This window comes from Martes martes (assembly GCF_963455335.1).
Source record: "Martes martes genome assembly, chromosome: 9".
NCBI lineage: Eukaryota > Metazoa > Chordata > Mammalia > Carnivora > Mustelidae > Martes > Martes martes.
Genome location: NC_137896.1, coordinates 19835397 through 19854994, shown reverse-complemented (window position 1 = coordinate 19854994; position 19598 = coordinate 19835397). Strand labels below are relative to the sequence as shown.

Sequence of the window (19598 nt, the reverse complement as noted above, 5' to 3'; positions counted from 1 at the left end):
GCTGGGATCATGACCTGAGCCGAAGGCAGCGGCTTTAACCACTGAGCCACCCAGGCGCCCCCAACTAGATATTTTTTATTCAGCTTTTGGCTCTTGTGATTGATGACCATCGAAGTAACAGCTGTCTTTGATTTATTGTAATTCCAAAATAATGACTGAATAGCCATACTCTGAAAGGAACGTTAGGAACTCCCTCAAAGGGGTATAATGCCTGGGTTTTTGTCCTCAACTAGTTACAGTTGAAGAGGAGGGTGAAATGAATGAATACTGCTCTAGTTGTAAATAAAATGGACTACCAAAGAATTTCATGGTGCTGTGGAAGGAGCCCCTGTTACGAGGCAAGCCGCTGTCTGGTGTGGACAGAAGTGGACAGAAGGATCGGGAAAGGCTTTGTAAAAGAAATGACATTTGAAGTAGACTTTGAACGACCCATGGCCAAGAAGATGTTCTTATCCAGGAAATATTGTGGCAGAGATACTGGGGTGTGAGAAGTGTCTGGGACTCAGCAAGAGTGGAAAGACAGGGTGAGGTCAAAGTGTGTCTTACAGCCGTGACTTGGAGGGTGAAGAATGATACGTCAGTGGTTAAGGATGACAGTCACTGCAGGCTGTTCTTCCCTTTTTAATGTAGATTTTTATTGAAGTATAAAACAAGGTACTTATATCACAAGGTACTTATATCATAATTGTACAGCTTGATACACTTTCACAAGTGAATACACATGTGTTACCAGCACCCAGATCAAGAAGCAGAAGAGAACATTACCAGAGTCCCGGAAGTCCTCTGTGTCCCCTTCTGGTCTCCTGCCCTCTCTTCCTGGGGAACACACAAGGGTATCTCTCATTCTGGCTTCTAACACCACAGATTAGTTCTGTTTTTCAACTTACAGAAAGAGATAATACAGCTTCTTTTGCCCAAACCAATAATAGATTTAGGCTGTGGCCCAGACATAGGTATTTCTTAAAAGGTCCCTGGGTGATCTCATGGGCAGCTAGGGACAGGTAAGTGGAAGGGAACGGACAGCAGTAGAGAAGGGACAACAGTACATGGTGGCCTCCAGGCAAAAGAAGCTGTATTATCTCATAAAGGTTTATTTCTTCGTCCTACTCTGTGGTCTTCTTGGGTTGATGACCCAGGATGGGAGATGACCCAAGATGGGGCCTGGGAGTCTTGGGGTACGTGGCAGGATTAAGAGATGGCTTAGGTTTTAGAACTTGTGACTGGAAGTGGCACTTCTGCTCACGTTTCATTGGACAAGGCAGGTTTCATGACCGGGTAGTGGTCGGGTGGCGGTACGTGTAATCCTCCCTCGGTGGGGGGTGGCAGGTATTTGGATCCGCGATACAGTAGGGCACAGTGATCTGGTCATTTCTCCCAGCAGGGCTTAACTGCCGGGGAACAGAGAGGCCCTGCTGAGGGGCAAGTGCAGGGAAAGAATGGCCTGGAGGCAGAAGAGCAGGGTCTGAGGATCCGGCCTGGGCAATGTGGAGAACTAAGGAAACTTTTTTCTTGAATTTTGGAGAATTATTTAATAGGTTCACGTGGTTTACAATTTAAGAGATGTGAAAGGACATAAGAAGATCTCTCCTCTGCCCTGCCCTCTGATGCTCAGTTCCTGTATGCGGATACAACTGATGTCATTAGTTTCTCAGAGATTTTCTTACTGCATTTACAGAGAACTATGTGTGTGTGTATATCCCCTCTTTTTAAAACACAAATAGGTAGCATCTGTCCGTGCTTTTAAGGTACCTTGTTTTTTTTCCCCCTTAATGTATCATTTTTCATTTGCGTAGATCGCACATAATTTATTTTACCAATTCCCAGCTGAGAGGCATTTAGGTTGTTTCCAGCTTTGTATTATCACAGTGATACAGTGAGTCAGTTTGCATGTAATTTAGCACATGTGTGGGTATACTTACAGAATAAATATAGTAGTTAGGGAGTTGCTGGATCAGAGGGCAATTAATTAATTAATTGCTTTTAAGGAACTGTGTTTTCTTGCAAGCACTGTGTTTCTTGAATACATTCCCATGGTGCAGAATTCAGAAAGCACAGAGAATAAATGATGAGGAGTGACTCTCCGAAACTTTGCTGGTGAAATTGATGAATGGGTCATTGTGTGGTAGTTGATTATATTATTGGTCCGGATACCTGCCACCCGTCGTTGTGGAAGGACCATCCCTCTTCCCCGCACCACGCGGTTCTTCCCTGAGACCGCCACAACTCCTGGGGACGCTAATTTGAGTTACGGCCTAGGAAAATTGGACAGGCTGAGGAGCTGAAGGTCACAGCGAGAATGTGGAGCAGGTTTTTCTCAACGCACCGTCTTGCTGGATTTATATAATGTCTTTCCTTGGAAAAGTACCACATGCTAAAGCACCAAGCACCCGTTTGAAATTTCACAAACTATTTGTGGAACCTAGATGATTTTTTTCCCCCCAGAGCTCTGTCAAAACAATGGACAATGAAAACAAGTTCTTTGCTACACTTTTTGTTAGTCTGTTTTTGATGGAGTGCTTCCTTATCCCACTCCTTAATGAGAACACCAGATTTGGTGACCCTTAAAAAGAGCGAAGATGGAATTCAGCGTGACATCCACTTCCTTTTGATAGCAACATTCTTCCTGCTTTTGCAGCATCTTTAAATTTCCATCTGTCAGCAGTCATAAGCATGTGGGAGTCTGAATCACAGGTGTATCGAGGAGAATGGCTTCATGGGCAGGTTGTTTATTATTAAGGAAATTACTTTTCTTTTGCTTAACACTGTTACTAAGAGATTGACCACAAGTATGTGTGTTTTATTTCGGGTGGTAGAGTCGTGTCCTGGTTATGTGGCACGGCCGTGATTTGCCGAGCTTAAATCCCAGTTCTTAGATTTTTATCCAGGTCCTTGGACAAGTTATATGATCTCTTTGTTTACTTATCTCTAAATTGTTGATGATGCCATTATCTTCCTCATAGATTTGTTGTGAGGTTTGAACGGGCTTATGCATGCGAAGTGCTCAGCACAGTGTCTGGCACCTAATAATGTAGTCCATGAATCTTAGCTATTATTTCTTGTAGTTTTGTTTTTGCCTTTGTGTTGATTGGTGTGGTTGGTAGTGTTTTGCTTATGCGTTTAATATAAGAGAGAGAAACTTTACAGTTTTTATAGCAAAAACCTACATTATCTAAAACATGTTGTTCCTTACAGTCATTTTTTAAAAACTATTATTTCTAGCTAATTTTGGACTGACAGAACAGTTGCAAAAATAGCACAGAATTCCCTTAAACCTCTCCCACCACTTCCCCGGGTGCAGTAACCAAAAGCAGGCATCGCCATGGGTACAGCGCAGCCGTTGGGCTACAGATCTTAGGCATCTCTTTAGTGTTCTCACTGGTGTCCTTTTCTAGCTCCAAGGTCCAGGACCTCACTTTGCAGTGAGTTGCTATGTCTCCCTGTCTTCTCTGGGTTGGGACAGTTTCCGCAGTCTGTCCTCCTCATCCTTCAGGACCTTGACAGTTCTGAAGTGTGCTGGGCATTTATGTGATAGAACACCTCTCAGTTTGGATTTGTATGATGTTTTTCTCATGGTTAGAATGAGGTGGTGCATTTGGGGAAAGAATACCATAGAAATGGTGTGTCCTCCTCACTGCATTGTATCACGGGGTTTGAGATGCTGATATTTGATCACTGGCCAAGGTTAACCTTGGTTCAGGTGCCAGGTTTTGCCTCTTAAGTTACTGTCTTGCCCTTTGGTAGTTGGTAAATATCTTGGGGGGAGATATTTTCAGACCGCAGATACTCTCCTTCCCTTCAAGCTTTTGCCTCCTAATTTTAGCATCCCTTAGTGGATCTTGTCTGAGCACTTACTCAGGCGTTTGCTTGATGCTTTTCTCTTTCCCCTTTTCCTTCATTAAATGGAATCTTCTCTAAGGAAGAACTGTCCTTTCTCCCTCATTTATCTATTCAGTTGTTTCTGTACATCAGTGTGGATTCATGGAGATATATTTTGTTCTGTGGCCTAAAATCCAATACTGTCTTTTTTAGTTTGTTACTGTGATCATTCAGAGCTCCTTTAGTTAGACCCTATGTTCTTTCCTAAAGCCTCTGTCCTTTTTTTTGAACCTTTCCTTACTTTCTAGTACTACAGGGCATTTCAGGCTTGTCTTCTATTTTCCCTGCACTAGCCCTGGGATCAAACACTTCTCCAGGGAGCCCTGGTTCCCTTATTGGAGAATGGTGTTTAGAAATCAAGAATTGGGAGCTAGGTGCTCGTTGCTCTGAGGTGTCATTGCTATAAGTCTCAGTGGGCCGATTTAGGAAATATAGATGGGACTGCTAATCCCCACACATGAAAACATCTGTATATCTGTATCAATCTGTATATGTATTAAAAACCATGAATTTATGCTGATACTTCTGATTGTAATCCATTGCCATGGGGCTCATTTTAGCCTTTCCTTGTTTGTAAATTTCTCCCACAGTGAGAAACTCATTCCTCATTATTTTCAATATGTTAACTTATTTGTTGAATTCTAATGTAAACATAAAGTAATTCGAGAATTACTAACCCATACCCCCATTTGGTTGTTTACCCACATTGACTAACTAGATCACCGTTCTCTGTCTTTGGCTTTACAGCATCCAGGCCAGACGGTGTTTTCCAGTTACTTAGGTTGTGTCTTCTCTGCCCCCTTCGGGGTGATCCTGTAATTCATTTGTACTACAGGAAGGGCCATTTGTTAGTGGATTTCCTCCTGGTTTCCCTTCATGTACATCTTGGTTGGTTTTGTTTATGTTTTGGACACTTGAAGAGCACGTGGAACATGCCTGGGTCTGAGTCAGAGCTCCCCAGAAACATCGACTCAGCGCATCATCATTCCCTCTTCATTCCCTGCTGCCTGTTTCCAGTTCTCCTCCTTCCTTCCCAATCCTCCGTTGATAGCCATTCTCTTCAGCTTCTTCCCTTGTTTCTTTTGAACAAGTGAGCAGATTACATGTAGTAGGATTTTTAATTTTTGTCCTACTGTAAAATATATATTCATTGTGAAACAATTTAGACATTATAAAAATATGTAACTGATAACAGCTGTTACCCACTTTGGAGTTTAAAAATGTATACAATCAAATGGTTATATAACAAATGAATATATACATATATATAGTAAATAAATACATAAATAAATCAGATAAATATATACCATTGAATTTTATGTGTACTGATATAATGGCCTATATACACATGTACAAAATCTAGTTATTTTATTTAATTAATTTATTTTTTAAAGATTTTATTTATTTATTTGACAGAGAAAGACACAGCTAGAGAGGGAATACAAGCAGGGGAATGGGTGAGGGAGAAGCAGGCTTCCTGCTGAGCAAGGAGCCCAATGTGGGGCTTGATCCCAGGACGCAGGGATCGTAACCTTAGCTGAAGCCAGATGCTTAATGACTGAGCTACCCAGGCGCCTTAGTTGTTTTTATTTAATCTGACTAAAATGTTTTGTATAGTTGATATTTACATTGAGATGTCTCTGTGTGTACTTTAAAATTCTTTGTTCTATAGATTTAGCACTGTTCTGTGTGGCCTGTGGATAGAAGTTTATTCCTTCAGGCAGCTCTGGTACTTGGAAATTTGAAACACTGGGGAGTCAGAATGTTGAACTTGGGCCTAGGTTCTTCTGATTATCAGCTCTGGTGTGAGTGTAAGCAAGTTACTTAAGATTGCCAAGCCTCCGATCCCTCATTTGCAAAATAATTTCCAAAGTGTCTACCGGGATAAGAACCATCTGTTACTAACTTTCTCAGTGATTTTAATACAATATAGGGTTATTTTGGGAGAAGTTGTTTCTGGAGGAGTGGTGTCAGATGCATACTTAGGTGTGGTTTTATTTGCAGTACCTTGCAGAAGCTGGCTGGACCGCGGAAGGAAGAGTGGTGGGAGTGACCCAGCCTCGAAGAGTGGCTGCCGTTACAGTGAGTTTCTTTTCCATGTTGTAAAAACTCCATCTGCGTCTTCTGTTTCAGTGACTTCTTTTTTTCTTGTTTCCTCAAAGCCCCAAAATGAATATGGGGTGGCTCTTGAGTGTTTAATTCTTTGGTTGAGAAAGAACTACGAGCTGCTTGTTTTTGTAAATTGATACCTGTACATTACAAATTTTTAAGTAGTAATAAAGTACACGGGAAGTCAAAACAAAAAATAATTAAAATAAATAAGAATGTCACCACCCAGTGAAAACCTTGTGAACATCTGTGGACATCATTCTGAGCTTTGTGCTTCCGTTCACACGAAGATGAGTGGTAGCGTTGGATGGATAGAAGTAATTCTCCAAAAATGGGATGCCAGCTCTACCTTTGCTTTTGTTGAATTTCACAAAAGGGGAAACCGAAGTGAAATAGGTGTAGTTACTGAACTTTGGAGTAATATTTGTTCACCACATGAGAACGTGTGGAAGTTTGAAAACCAAGAAATGAGATTACAGAAAGCTTTACCGTTACTTCTTTTTGAAACCATTCCAGGTAGTTTTCTGTTACAAAAGAGCAGAGGCCCACTTATTCTTTCTGTATTTTCTCCCCTCTTTGTTATAGATGCAGCGCTATGACTTTCATTTCAAGGGTATAAATACATGTTCTTTTCTGTAATCATAACTCCCACAGCTGACTAGCTTTATTTCTAGTTTAAAGAGAGCCATTGTTCATCACTAATTCTTTGCCATGGTTTTGCTGACCTTGAATGGCTCATTTTGCCTTATTTCTTGATTGGCTGAGTTGTACATGCCTGAGAATGTTTGGTTGTGGTCTTTGTTATGAAACTCTTGCTTCGCCCAGTCTTTCCCTGGGAACTGTGCAGACGTCACTCACTGCCTTTTGACAAGAGGATCGCTGTGCAGAAGGCTGAGTTTCAGCGGGCTTTTCCCCTCCTTCCTTTCTGGCTCACTTTTTCCTGCTTGGATGCTTGTAAGCTTGTTTTTGTGCCAGGACATATATCGATGTTGATTGTTTGGTCTCATTTTTTCTTAATACCGAAGAACTTTGAGTCTTCAGGTTCAAATCTCAGGTTTTCTTCTGTTCTGTCTTGGCATATATATTCTTTTTTCTAAGGGCATCAATTAAGTGTGTATTAGATCTCCTTTGTCTGTTTTGAGTGTTTATCACCGTCTCTGGAATCATCTGCTCTTTTCCAGTTTCTTTTGTAAGATGTCTCCAAACCTGTCCACAATATCCATGATTGTTTTTAGTCAGATGTATTCTGTTTTGGTTCCTTTATCTCTCTTCCTGGGTCTCATAATCACTTCTTTGAATTTTTTTTTTTCTTTAAAAGAGAAGTGAGTATCTAGAATGGAAGGAGATAATTGCAATACGTTACAGATTAAAAAAGCTGATAATATTACAAACATTAAAAAAAATCCAGAAAAATAATGGAACATTTTTATTAACTGCTGACACATTGCCTTTTTTTTTTTTTAAAAGAGAGAATGCGTGCACGGGGGTACATAGAGAGAATCTTAAACAGGCGCGATGCTCAGTGCAGAGCCCAGTGTGGGCCTTGATCTCATGGCCCCGAAATGACCTGAGTCTAAACCAAGAGTCAGCTGTTTAACCTATTGAGTCTCCCAGTTACCCCCTGCCTGGCACGTTTCTGTAAATCTTTTTTTTCCTGCAGTTGTTGGCTACATTCCCCTGGGTCATGTCTTCACATGAGAATGATTTTCTGTTCTTTTCTTATGGACGGAGTAGAGCAGTATTTTAGTGTTTCCCTGGCATAGTTGATTCAGATTTGCTTTTTATTATTGCCACAGTGGAAAAGTTTCTTCAACTTTCTAACAGTTCTTTGTAGCATTATATAAATTTGGGGATTATTCTCAAATTTGAGAAAAGTCTCTCAGGTGCCCGTCATGCCCGAGCTGGCAGATTTGGGGGACCTCTGCAGACTGGCTTCTGACCTGTGCATTTCAGACCTTGTTTCTCCTTGACCCTCCTTTGACTTTGTCTTTCTGCCTTAAGCTGTTTTTAGCTCAAGCTTATGATTTCTTCGAAACTGGATTCCTTTAGCTGATTTCTACTTCTTTCTTTGGAAAATACTTTTAAAGTTTCTTTTTAAACTGCAGTTTACTTCTGTTCCTGTCTTTCTTTCCTTCTTGGTCGGCTTTACTGCAGTGGGCTGACGTTAGGATTTTGATGATAATAACTCATCTTTGAGTTGGACTGCAGATGGCTGCAGAGTCGTGAGGTTGTGCTGGTCTGGTTAGTGCACGGCCTCCCACCGAATCTCTTCGCCTCTTTTGCCAGGGCAGGATGAGGATCTGGAGGTGCTCTCTGTAGTGATTGCAGAGGTCTGTAATGGCTTATGATAAAATTCTGTGGGCTCTCTGATTTAGGGCTTGATTACTTGCTGCCTGCCTGCCTGCCTCTCTGTTAAATCTCACTCCCTGGTGATTGTTTGCTATCAGAATGGGTCTCTGTGGAAACATTTCCCGTGTCTTCTGGGCCTGAACACACTGCTGCTTCTTGTCTTCCTAAAGTGAGTGTTGTCCGCCCTGCCTCTTAGGGTGGTGACACCTACATTAAGAGAGAGCCAGTAATATGCTGGGCTTGGGAGCAGGCTGGAGCCTCACTTCTGGAGTCAGACCTCACAGTATTTGGCAGCCGTGCTTCCTAGTTTGTGTGGGCTTGTGTCTGGCTGTTTCCTTCTTTCATCGAAGATGTAGGGTTTGGTTGCTGATATTTTTTATTTCTTGCTTTAAATGAGCTCTCAGAGGAGATGGGGGATGCCTTTATTTTGTCATCCTTACCCGGATGAGAAGTTAATTCTTTGCCTGCAGTTACTTTTGCTCAGTACTGAGTTTTCGTTATTATGTAATCCTTTCCCCCAGAGTTCACTTTCTAATTGTCTTCAAGGTAGAAATTATTGATAGGCATTTTCTGAGTCTCGTGTGTGTAAGTAAATATAGAGATAACAGTTGGGAAACTACACTATAGTGTTTAGACTTAACCTTTTATATCACGGAAAGATGACTCAGTTGCTTAGGAATTAGAACAGTTTTTTCTCTTTGTAGTTGGGAATCTTAGCTCTTAATCACTTTGCATTTAGCTCCAAATGTTACTGTGGATAATTTCCATGAAACGCCGTGCCTTCTCTGGAAAGAGCAAAGAGTGTATACATTAACGGTGGAGTATTAATAGAGCTGTCAAGTTTGAAATGCTATATCTCAGAGAGTACTTTGTGTGCAGCCTAAACTCTGAAAACAGTCTTAGAGCCCAAGAACAGATGGCGTGAGCCATTGCTTGATCTCCATGAGAGACACCTACTAGCGAGCATGTTCACTGGGCTCAGAGAGTCGGGGTTTGTCTTCCAGACCAGGCCGTGCCTTGACCTGTGACTCAGGACAAGCTCTCAACCTTTCTTATTTCAGTTTCTTTCTTTGTACCAACGAGGGTCTCTTGCCCGCCTCATAGGCTGCATGCATATTTAGTGAGATACAGTTTGTGAAAACTTAGAACCTGCAGGCAGAAGTGCTCAGTGAGTGGCTTCTCTTTTTCTCTTGACCTCCCTTTCTCTGTGTTTATTTGCCTCTTTCAAATAGATAGTATTTATCCAGTCCAACTGAAGAAGTTATGGGAGTAAAACTTAAATAGTAGAGGTAAAAATATGTTAGAAAGCCGATAGAATATGACCTTTCAAATGTCCAGTGGTGCGATCATACATGAAAGAATAAAAGAGTTTTAAAATAAAATATATTTTATAGCAAATGTATACAGTGAAATTGTAAGAATAAATATGTTTGGCTTTTACCTTCAAGACCCATAAAATGATCATATTTTTATAGCGAGGGTTGGTCCATTTATGCTCATTGTTACAAGCTTGTTTTCCCATGAGCACATTTTCTATCTGTACCGTTTTCTGAGATTTATAGTATAATCTGTGGAGTTGGAATTGAAATAATAACAAATTTTTTGCCGTGAAATCCTGGTTGGCAGGAAGTAGAACCTGCAGAGGTAGAGTAATAATGTAGGATGGATTTCTGATTTCATAAGGTGGTTTCAGAGACTGCGTGGCGTGGACCAGCTACGGAATGATGGATTCTTTTGGCCTACTAGATCTGTAATTCCGAGTCATGAGGTCGAGCCCCTTCCAATCCTCATCTGTTCTTCAGTTTCTTAAACACCGATGGCCACATGATGCCTAGAAAGCTGAGTGCAGGAAAGCCTTGGGCTCCTGACCCTGGGGCTGTCACACCAAGGCGGGAGTGGAAAGTGCCTCAGGACACCTCCTGTGCCAGCCCACGTTTCAGACTCAGGACTCAGAGTCCATGGAGAGGTGGCCTCACCTGTGGAAGGGGGGAATTAAGTTTATATCATGAATATTCAACTCTTTAGTTTCTTTTTATTGCTCTTCCACTTTGATTTATTCATTGTTCAAATATTTTGTGTTACTAAGTTGATAACTTTTGAATAGCCTTCTAGGGGTAGTAGTAGATCATGCTTTTGGGTTTTATTTTCACTTTCCTCTGTTCATCTTTTGTCATGTATATATCTGTAGTTTGTGGTCTTTGTAATATATTATTATGTATTTTGTTTTCTGCTTTTACTTCATTATGTTAACTTGGATCCTTTATTTACCTTCTCATCCTCTTTTCTGCCCCTTTTCATTGCTTCATTTTCTTTATTTCCCCTTTCAGTGCTTTCGGTAGCTGGGGCACTGTTGCGATTGTTTTAGGTTATCTGGCTCAGGTTAAACATTATTTTGCCTCCAAATAGAAGATGACCTTGGCCCTATTCTCCGCCTTCATGGTCCATTGGAAGTTGCTTTATTTCGAGGCACAAAGATGTGAGAATTTTTCCCCAGCTGGTGTGTTAAAAAAGCTTTACTGTGGTGAGTTTTGTCCTTTCTTCCACTTTTTGCTTCGGCTGCCAGGAAATGTTGTGCTGAATTTGTGGCTCACCTGAAATAATTTTGGCATATCTGTGTTTTAAAATTTTCTCCTTAGCTTTTATCTGCCGTTTCTTTGGTCCTGATCTGTAACATCTTTGTTTGATTTCCATTCATGTTGCTTATTGTTATATGATACTTAATTATAAGTTGCCCCATGTTGGTTGTAGAAGGAGTGACACAGAGTAAATAAATCATGCTTCTTCTCTAATGACCTCCCCCTTTTCTTCTCATTCTCCACTGTGTTCACATACTTATTTTTTAAAAAAATACTAGATTTTCCATAGTATGTGCTCTGTGCAGTAATTTCTGTGTCTCTATTTTTAGCATGATCTTTCTTCCCAAAGGTTGCAGGGAGAGTAGCTGAGGAAAGGGGTGCGGTGCTGGGCCACGAGGTGGGCTACTGCATCCGCTTTGATGACTGCACCGACCCGCTGGCCACGAGAATCAAGGTGATGTGCTCACACTGCTTTTCCTGCTTCAAACCGGGAAGAAGATTCTCTGGGGGCGGAATTAAAAACATGCAGCATCACTGCTGACTGGGACCCTGTGATACGAGGGCAGAAAGTGTATGAAATCACCTTGTCTTGAGGGAGTTTAGTCTGTGGGGAGGTGTGGAGCTCTCTCAGAGAGTCCCTGAACCGTGGCCAGAAGGGAACCTCAAAAAGAAGGTTGAGTCCTTGGTTCTACAGATGAAGAGCTTGAGGGCCCAGGAGGTTGAATGACTTGCCTGACGTATGTGCCCATTGGTGACAGAATCAGGACTCGAGGCTGTCCTTTCTTGTATGTCAATCCGCATAGCTGTCAAAATGTAGAAACCTGCCTCTAAAAGACTGAAAAACAGGGACAGGGTAGTATAAATTGATAAAGTGTAGAATTGACAAATATTATTTTCACAGGTTAGAACTTTTTCATGTTCACGTGATCATGGATTTTACTTGCACATTCTTTGACCTAGTTGTTACTGTTGAACTAATTTGCGTCCGTAGTTATCGGTGTTTGTCGCCGAGCGTCTGCCCTGTGGCGCGGGGCTGCAGTCCTGCTCATCAGGACTCTGCAGAACAGTGCGATGGAAATTGCTTGATGAGAATCTCAGTTTCCTCTCAATTTCCACAGAGGAAATTTGAAAGTAATCAGATGAACCAGACAAGGTAGTGATTTGTAAAAATAGAGATCTTATTTTCTAAATTTTTGTACTTTGTTACCTTTGAGGTTCATTTTGCTGGGCAATGAGAATATTCTTCTGTACCACCAAATATATTTGAAGTAGGTAATTTTGAGTGGGTTACAGAACCAAATGGTCATTTTTGACTCTTTCACGAGAAGTGTTTGTATTCCATTTGGTCATCATTTTAGGTGCTCTGCTCGTAACTGGTGCCTGTCATCAGTGGCATGTCCTCCTTCCCACTGCTGTATGTGTGGCAACTGGTACCGGGCCCAAGAAAACTGAAGGAAACATATCCTATAAAAACACTTAAGCTACAGTGTATGGGGCAGATGGTTACCCTTGTTCAAGTCCTGAGTTATTTTGGATGGCAGTAATAACTACTGCATATTTCTGAAGCATTTTATAAATATTCATTAACCGTAAATACTAATAGCTAATACTCTTTTTTTTAAAAGATTTATTTTAGAGAAAGAGAGGGAGAGGATGACAGGAGAGGGAGAGAGAGACTCTTAGGCAGACTTCGTGCCCAGCATGAGGCCTGACATGGGGCTTGATCCCATGACCCTGAGATTATGACCTGAGCAGAAATCAAGAGTTGGCCGCTTAGCGGACTGTGCCACCCAGGTACCTCCCGATACTCTGGAACCCTGTGTGCCAGGTCCTGTGCTGAACGCTTCCCCTGTACTGTCTCTCTGAAGTCCCGCAGTAACCCTCTGAGGCAAATACTTTATTATTATTTCCATTTTACAAATGAGGACTTAGGCTCAGAGAAAGTAGGTAACTTGCCCAGGCTTCACACAGCTAGTCAAGGCAGAATGAGGATCAGGGCTCCCAGCCCACTGACACCGCAGCCTCTGTTTTTAACCACAGCCCTATCCAGCCTCTCTAAGGTAAAAGCAGTCGAAGCTGAGGTTTAGTAACCTTAAGAGCCGCAGGTCTGCTGTCTTTGGGACATTTTAAGAACAATGATCTGAGACTTGTGGCCTTCCTTTGTGCAGACAAGGTATGTCTTCACTGCCTGTTCGTCCACAGTACCAGCAGCGCAGGCCCAGAGGAAATGGGGCTGGGCCAATGTTCAGATAGTAAATGCCAGGTTGAATTCTGCTGGAAGATTTGCAGGCCCCGGCTGAAGACCCTATGATTAAAGTCTTGTTTGTGTCCAGTTCCATTGCTTGATTGCTAAAGCGTTGGGGCATTTCCTCATGGTCCTTTGTGGGAATTGTTTTGTACACACACTGGTGAAGACATTGTATGCATTTGGTTACACTTGAACTTTTTTTCTTTTTTTACACTTGAACTTTTTGAAAAAATCATTAATGTACAATGTAAATGAATTATTTCTAAAACTTTGTGTTTTTGTTTTTTAGTTCCTGACTGATGGAATGTTGGTCAGGGAAATGATGGTTGATCCATTGTTAACAAAATATAGGTAAATGTGCTTTCCCTATGATAACTTCCCCGAAGTTTTAAAAAGCACCCAAGTAGTTGTGTTAATAGCTGGGACTTAATGACTGCCTTCAGCCTGCCCCAAAGCTTTTTTCTTTACCTGGGCTGTTGTGACCTTTGGTGCTTTCTCAGAAGTTACTAACAGTAAAAAATGGGCACATTAAAATCCCTGTCATTTTTGAATAATCTGTCGACTTGTCCTACTGCTCTTGGCCCTGTTATGACCCAGAACTGATAGTGACTGCAGATCACAGCACAGAACTGGGCAGTGTTTTGTGTCACGTGATATGCAGAGTCCAGATAGTTAGTTACACTGTCTCCCTCTTTGTGTGTCTTTGTCCGTTACTCATGGCATTAACTTTGTGCTACATAGGCTCTATGGTATTTTGGGGAACGGCATTAAATTTGAGTCCTGGGCACACACACAGGACACAGCTGTGATCACGTGTCTTTCTGCTGTTCTCTGCAGCTTGAGTCTTCGCGTGGTGGGGCCTTGCTCCGATTTTTGTGTGCTCTGTGGAGTTATGTGTTATATTGTAATTTGAAATCAGATATTAGGTCCTATTAGAATCCACTATGGGTTATAAAGCTCTTTAAAGATAGCAATACATATACTGTTTCCTTCACCAAGATATGTTGGTGTCACCGTTTTTATTAGCTTAATAGTTCCCTCCTTTTCGAGGGGGAGTTACTTAGCTCAACTTTTGATAGAAGGTGATTGCACGGGGACTGGACACACAAACGTCCCTTTGATGATCTGGGTGGGATTATGTGGGTGGTTTGATTGATGCTTACCAGGGCCTTCCCTTTGCTTCTTAGTGCCATCATGCTGGATGAAGCCCACGAGAGGACCTTGTACACAGACATTGCCATTGGCTTGCTGAAAAAGGTGTGACTTTGACGCCAGACTTTTGTTTCTGTGTTTTTGTTTTGTTTTATTGCTTGATTAGGAAAGTCATTGTAGAAGTTTGGAAAATCCAATCAAATATGAAGGAAAAAAATTAAAATGATCTGTAATTGTACCCATCCAGAGAAAATCACTGGTGGAATGTTGCTATGTTTCTTCTTTTTTTGTGTGTGTCTGTGTGTGTGATGTGCATCTGTTTTGGCATAAGAGGGATTGGACTGTATGCACTAATTTGTATCTTGCGTGTTTCTCTTAATATTACATCAAAATCATTTTTCTGTGTCATTAAATATTCCTTGAAGACACTGTATTTAATAATGTCTGTACAATCATATGTCTCTACCATAAAGTATTTGACTCTTCCCTTATTCTTAGGCATTTATATGGCTTCCAGATTTGAAGTATTTTATTTTTTTTATTTATTTTTAAAGATTTTATTTATTTATTTGATGGAGAGAGACAGACACAGAGAGAGCACAAACAGGGGGAGCAGCAGAGGGAGAAGAAGAAGCATGCTCTCTGCTGAGCAGGGAACCTGGTGTGGGGCTTGATCCCAAGACCCTGAAATCCTGACCTGAGCCAAAGGCAGATGCTTAACAACTGTGCCATTCAGGCACCCCTGAAGTATTTTAAATAATATTGCACCGAGCAACACCTTTATAATGAAATCTGTTGCTTTTTTTTTTTTTTTAAGTTTTTATTCATACTACAGAATTAGAGAAGGGTCTAATGACCCCTCTATGCCCATTATCTGGGTTCAGCTGTTACAACTCATGGCCAGTCTTATTTTAGTCTTACCTCTCCTCCCTTCCTCTATTTTCTAATTGTCTTCTTTGGACATATTCCCAGTCACAGGACTCTAGAAAGAGAGGGTAGACCGAGGTGATTAAAAGCATAGGCTCTGGGTCAGACTGCCTGGGTTCAGATTCTGACTGCTGAGTTTACTCATCTCTGAAACGGGGATCATTGAAGTTTCTACCTCTTTGCTAGTACATTTCCCTCTATGGCAGCCGCTAGCCACCTGCAGCAGTCAGTGAATTAAAATAGAATAAAATTAAAAGTACAGTTCCTCTATCACATTGGCCAAATTTCAGGAGCTCTGTCACCACACATGGCTGGTGGCTAGTGCATCGGACAGGACCTCTCTGTCAGAGCTGCTCTAGGTCATCATTTATTGTGAGACTTAAATAAGATCGTGTGAAGTTCTTTGGATGGTGCCTGGCACAGGGTCACAAATAGACTGAAGTCCCACCTATGTACAGATTAGAGCAAGATGCCCACACTCAGAGGCTGTCCACAGCTTGGGGAAGGGAGGATGTTCTGGACTTCAGATCCCCCTAACCTCCTCAGCCAGGCATCTCTGTGCAGTGTATATACTGCATGGCTGTGTGCATAGACCCAGGAATAGCCCATCACTTAATGCGTGTTAGTTGCCATTCTTTTTGTTTTCATGATGTTATTCTTTGGCCAAAGATTTATACTTTTGATACTGATTAGGGATTATCCCACCTGCTTATTATTCTCTGGGGAGCAGTATAATAAGAGGCTTATTTCGCTAAATCTTTGCCAGCCCCGAGTATTAGCCTTAAATAAGTCTTTGGCAGTGCAGTAGATGAAAAAGTAGTATCATGTTGTTATATATTTTTCCTATCCTTTATATGATCATTTCTTCTCTGCCTGTCAATCATTTCTTTCTTTGAATAGCTGTTAAGATCTTTTGTCCGTATTTCCGTCTCAGTGTTATCATTCATTGTTTGTTCGCTTTTAATGTACTTCAACTGGGGATACATAGATTCTGACTATCCAGAGATCCAGGTGTTGGGAAGAAGTGGTTTTACCTTTGGTAAATTCAAATTCAGTTTCTAAAGCTCCTTTAAACTTTCAATAAACATTTTTTTATCTTTTTATTTTGGAAAGTTTTACTGTTTAAACAATTAGGAAGAATAGTATAACGAACCACCTTTTTACCTATGACTTTAATAGTTACCAACTTGTGGTCAGTCTTATTTCATCTATAGGCTTGACTCCCCAGAAATACACACTGATTTATGCTGAAGTAAATTGCAGGTACCAGAACATGTCATCTCTACTTATCATGCTGTTTCATTGTTTCCTAATGCCTTCTTTTTTAGATTCAGAGAAAGCGAGGGGATCTTCGATTAATTGTAGCTTCAGCCACTCTGGATGCAGAGGTACGAACATTTCCCTCCTCACCTTGCTGTCCCCTGTAAGCACGGGGATTGTTGGACATGTCCTTGGGAAGTTACCTTTAGCGAGAGCCTATCTTTGACAGAATGGCCTACCTTCCTTATGGGGCCATCTAATGTCCTAGATTCCAGGTGATTGGAGGATACTCCTTTTTAGCTTGTGGGTGGAAATTAGCCAGTAATTAACCGAGTTCATAATTACATACTTGTCTTGTTTCTCTACATACTCTGTTTCTCCCCACATAGGCAGTTTCCTTTTATTACTTTTTTCAGTTATGAGGTTATATTTCTGAAATTTATTTATGATTGTAGCATTTAGGTTTAGATGTTTTGTGTCAATTGAAGTTTTCCCTGTGCATTTAATAATTTATCTTGTAATTTTTATGGCTCAGTTTATACTATTTTTCTCTCTTACCTTTAATATTTTAATTCAAAACAACAGCTCAACTCAAATAATATTGACCATTTATTATATAGAAATATATATATGGAAATACATAAATGTAAATATAAATATATAAATATATATACACATGCTCGGCGTGGTGCTGGCTACAGGTGCCTCGTAACCCTCCTTGACTTCTTGGGAAGCAGACACAAAAAATAGATCAGTATGTCAAGGAGCTGAGACAGCCAGAGAGGGGCTGCTTAAGGCTAGCTGGCTGGAGAACATCCAGAAGCTTTCACAGAGGTGAGGCATCTAATTTGGTTTCAAAAGATGCATAAAAGTCTGCCGGATGGGCAGGTGTGGGGAAGGGTGCCCTAAACATGCACAGAACCCCAGGGGCGTGAGACCATGTGTCCGAGGGGCTGGGAGGCAAGTGGACGTGGGGGTCTTACTTTGCCTGTAGGGCCTTGTGGGGAGCAGTCTCTGCCCCCCAGTCACCTCTCTTGTCACCTCTCTGACTTCATTTCTGTCCATTCTCTCCCATTCTCCTTACACTCCGGCCTCACTTTGCTGTTCCTCAGAAAAACCCAGGTACGCTTCTACTCCGGGGAGACCCTCTTTCTAGACCATTCTTAACCCACATATTCTCACGGCTCTTTGCTCATTTCGGTTCAGTCTTGACCACATATTATCCTCTCAGAGAGGCCTTTCCTGACCACCCTGATGGAAACAGCACCCTGCTGCTCTCCGTTGTCTTACTCTGTTAGTTTTTCTGTTTAACACTAGTTTCTACCTAGCGTTACGTGCATAGCCAAGTGTTTTTTTTTTTTTTTAAAGATTTTATTTATTTATTTGACAGACAGAGATCACAAGTAGGCAGAAAGGCAGGCAGAAAGCGAGAGGAGGAAGCAGGCTTCCCACTGAGCAGAGAGCCCGATGCGGAGCTCGATCCCAGGGCCCTGGGACCATGACCTGAGCCGAAGGCAGAGGCTTTAATCCACTGAGTCACCCAGGCACCCTGCCAAGTGTTTGTTTATTGTGTGTCTTCTGTTAGTGAAATATAAGCTCCATGAAGATGGGGACTTTGAATGTCTTACTCATTATTTTACACTTTCACCTAAAACAGTGTCTGGCACAGAGTAGATGCCCTAGGTTCAGTGATTTTTGAAAGAATGGGAAGCAGTGGGGAATTAAAATGGAGATGCTGGTAGGCAGCAGGTGATGGAGGGCCTTACAGGCCAAGCAAAGGAGGAAGGATCTGCCCTACACCTGGTTGGGAGCCCTGGGATGGTGTGAGGTGTGGCAGTGACTTGATCATATTTGAGTTCTAGAAAGATCACTCTGGGTGCTGTGTAGAAGAGGCAAGAGTAGTTGTGGAGATACCAGTCAGCGGGCCAGTTCTGTCATCCAGCTGAGATCTGAAAAGGGCCTTGGCTTCTGGCTCCTGGTCTCCATGTGGCTTCAGGGATGCAGAGCAAGTTGAAGAGAAAAAAAAACTCAGCGTGGCTGAGAGAGGTGTCTGCGTGTGTAGCTTGGCTGGTTTCTCGGACCTTCTCACAGGCTGTAGGAGCGTGTTATCTTCAGTCTGTGCATGATGACCTTTGGGTCAAAGCTCTTTGTTGTCCTCTTGAATTACTTTGCGCCCCCCCCCCCAAGCCATGGCACCCACTGGAACGCCGGTTTGAGGGCCACATCCAGTCTTAGGTCCCGCCATCTCCTCCATGCCCATGTGGCCCAGAATGCCTTCCTGAGTTTTACTTTTTACCTTTGTCACCCCCTGCAACAGTTTTTACTGTGTCTGAAAATTACCATGTCCGATTCTTAGAATTGTTAACATCTGTTGCTTCCAATATCCTTTGTCTTTTGTTGTGGCACAGAGACTTAAAAAAAGAGTTTCTTTCCATTATGCCTGCAACAGTTGGTCTAGATAGACCTTCTGGATTAGTTTTTTCAAGTGGGAAAGTGGAGTGTGGGAAACTTGGCATGGCCTGGGGGTGCTCTGACGCAGGGCATGCTGGGCCTTCAGCAGCCATCAGCTGGGCCTTTGGTGGCTGGGGCCTTTACTCCTTCACCCATCCTTGCCCAGCGTGCATGTATGAGGTGGGACCTGGCGGGTAGAGTCCTTCCTGTGTGACTGAGGGCCTGCAGGCATGGGAGTCCTCATGTGAGAGTAAGAGGATAAGGAGAGAAAGCAGGGGGCTAAGTGGGGCATGAGGGGAGAGTGGAGATGGCAGGGTATGGTTTTGGGCAACATTGGACCTGGAGGCCCGAGTGTGCCAAACCCCCTCTCTGGTGCCCCAGCTGCCAGGTCTGTGGGTGACAGACTAATTCCAAGCCCTGCTGCTTGCAGGGATAGATGCCCTCTACTCTGCTTTTGCTCGGGGCCCAGGGTGACCCAGGCTGGCGGTGAAGACACCAGTGACAGTGGCTGGGAGGCAGAGGTGGAGTATGATGGGGGCTGATCACATCGTTGCCTCGATTGAGTTAGCTGCTTCGTTAATGTAAGCCTAACTACATGAGCAGTTATAGAACATGACCAGGTATAATTATGAAGTATTCATTTTTTTTCA

At 42.2% G+C, this 19598-nt stretch overlaps 1 protein-coding gene across 3 annotated transcripts in view; it reads left to right on the top strand.

Moving 5' to 3' along the window:
* Positions 1-19598, top strand: part of DHX35 (DEAH-box helicase 35) — a gene marked incomplete at its 5' end in the record, with an annotated part of 63603 nt that overhangs the window by 9078 nt on the left and 34927 nt on the right. For all 3 annotated transcript variants that reach the window (XM_080813714.1, XM_080813715.1, XM_080813716.1), the window contains 5 exons: positions 5881-5958; positions 11260-11364; positions 13448-13509; positions 14346-14415; positions 16566-16625. In XM_080813714.1, the coding sequence (XP_080669840.1) occupies positions 5881-5958; positions 11260-11364; positions 13448-13509; positions 14346-14415; positions 16566-16625 (375 nt within the window). The remainder of the gene's footprint in view (positions 1-5880; positions 5959-11259; positions 11365-13447; positions 13510-14345; positions 14416-16565; positions 16626-19598) is intronic.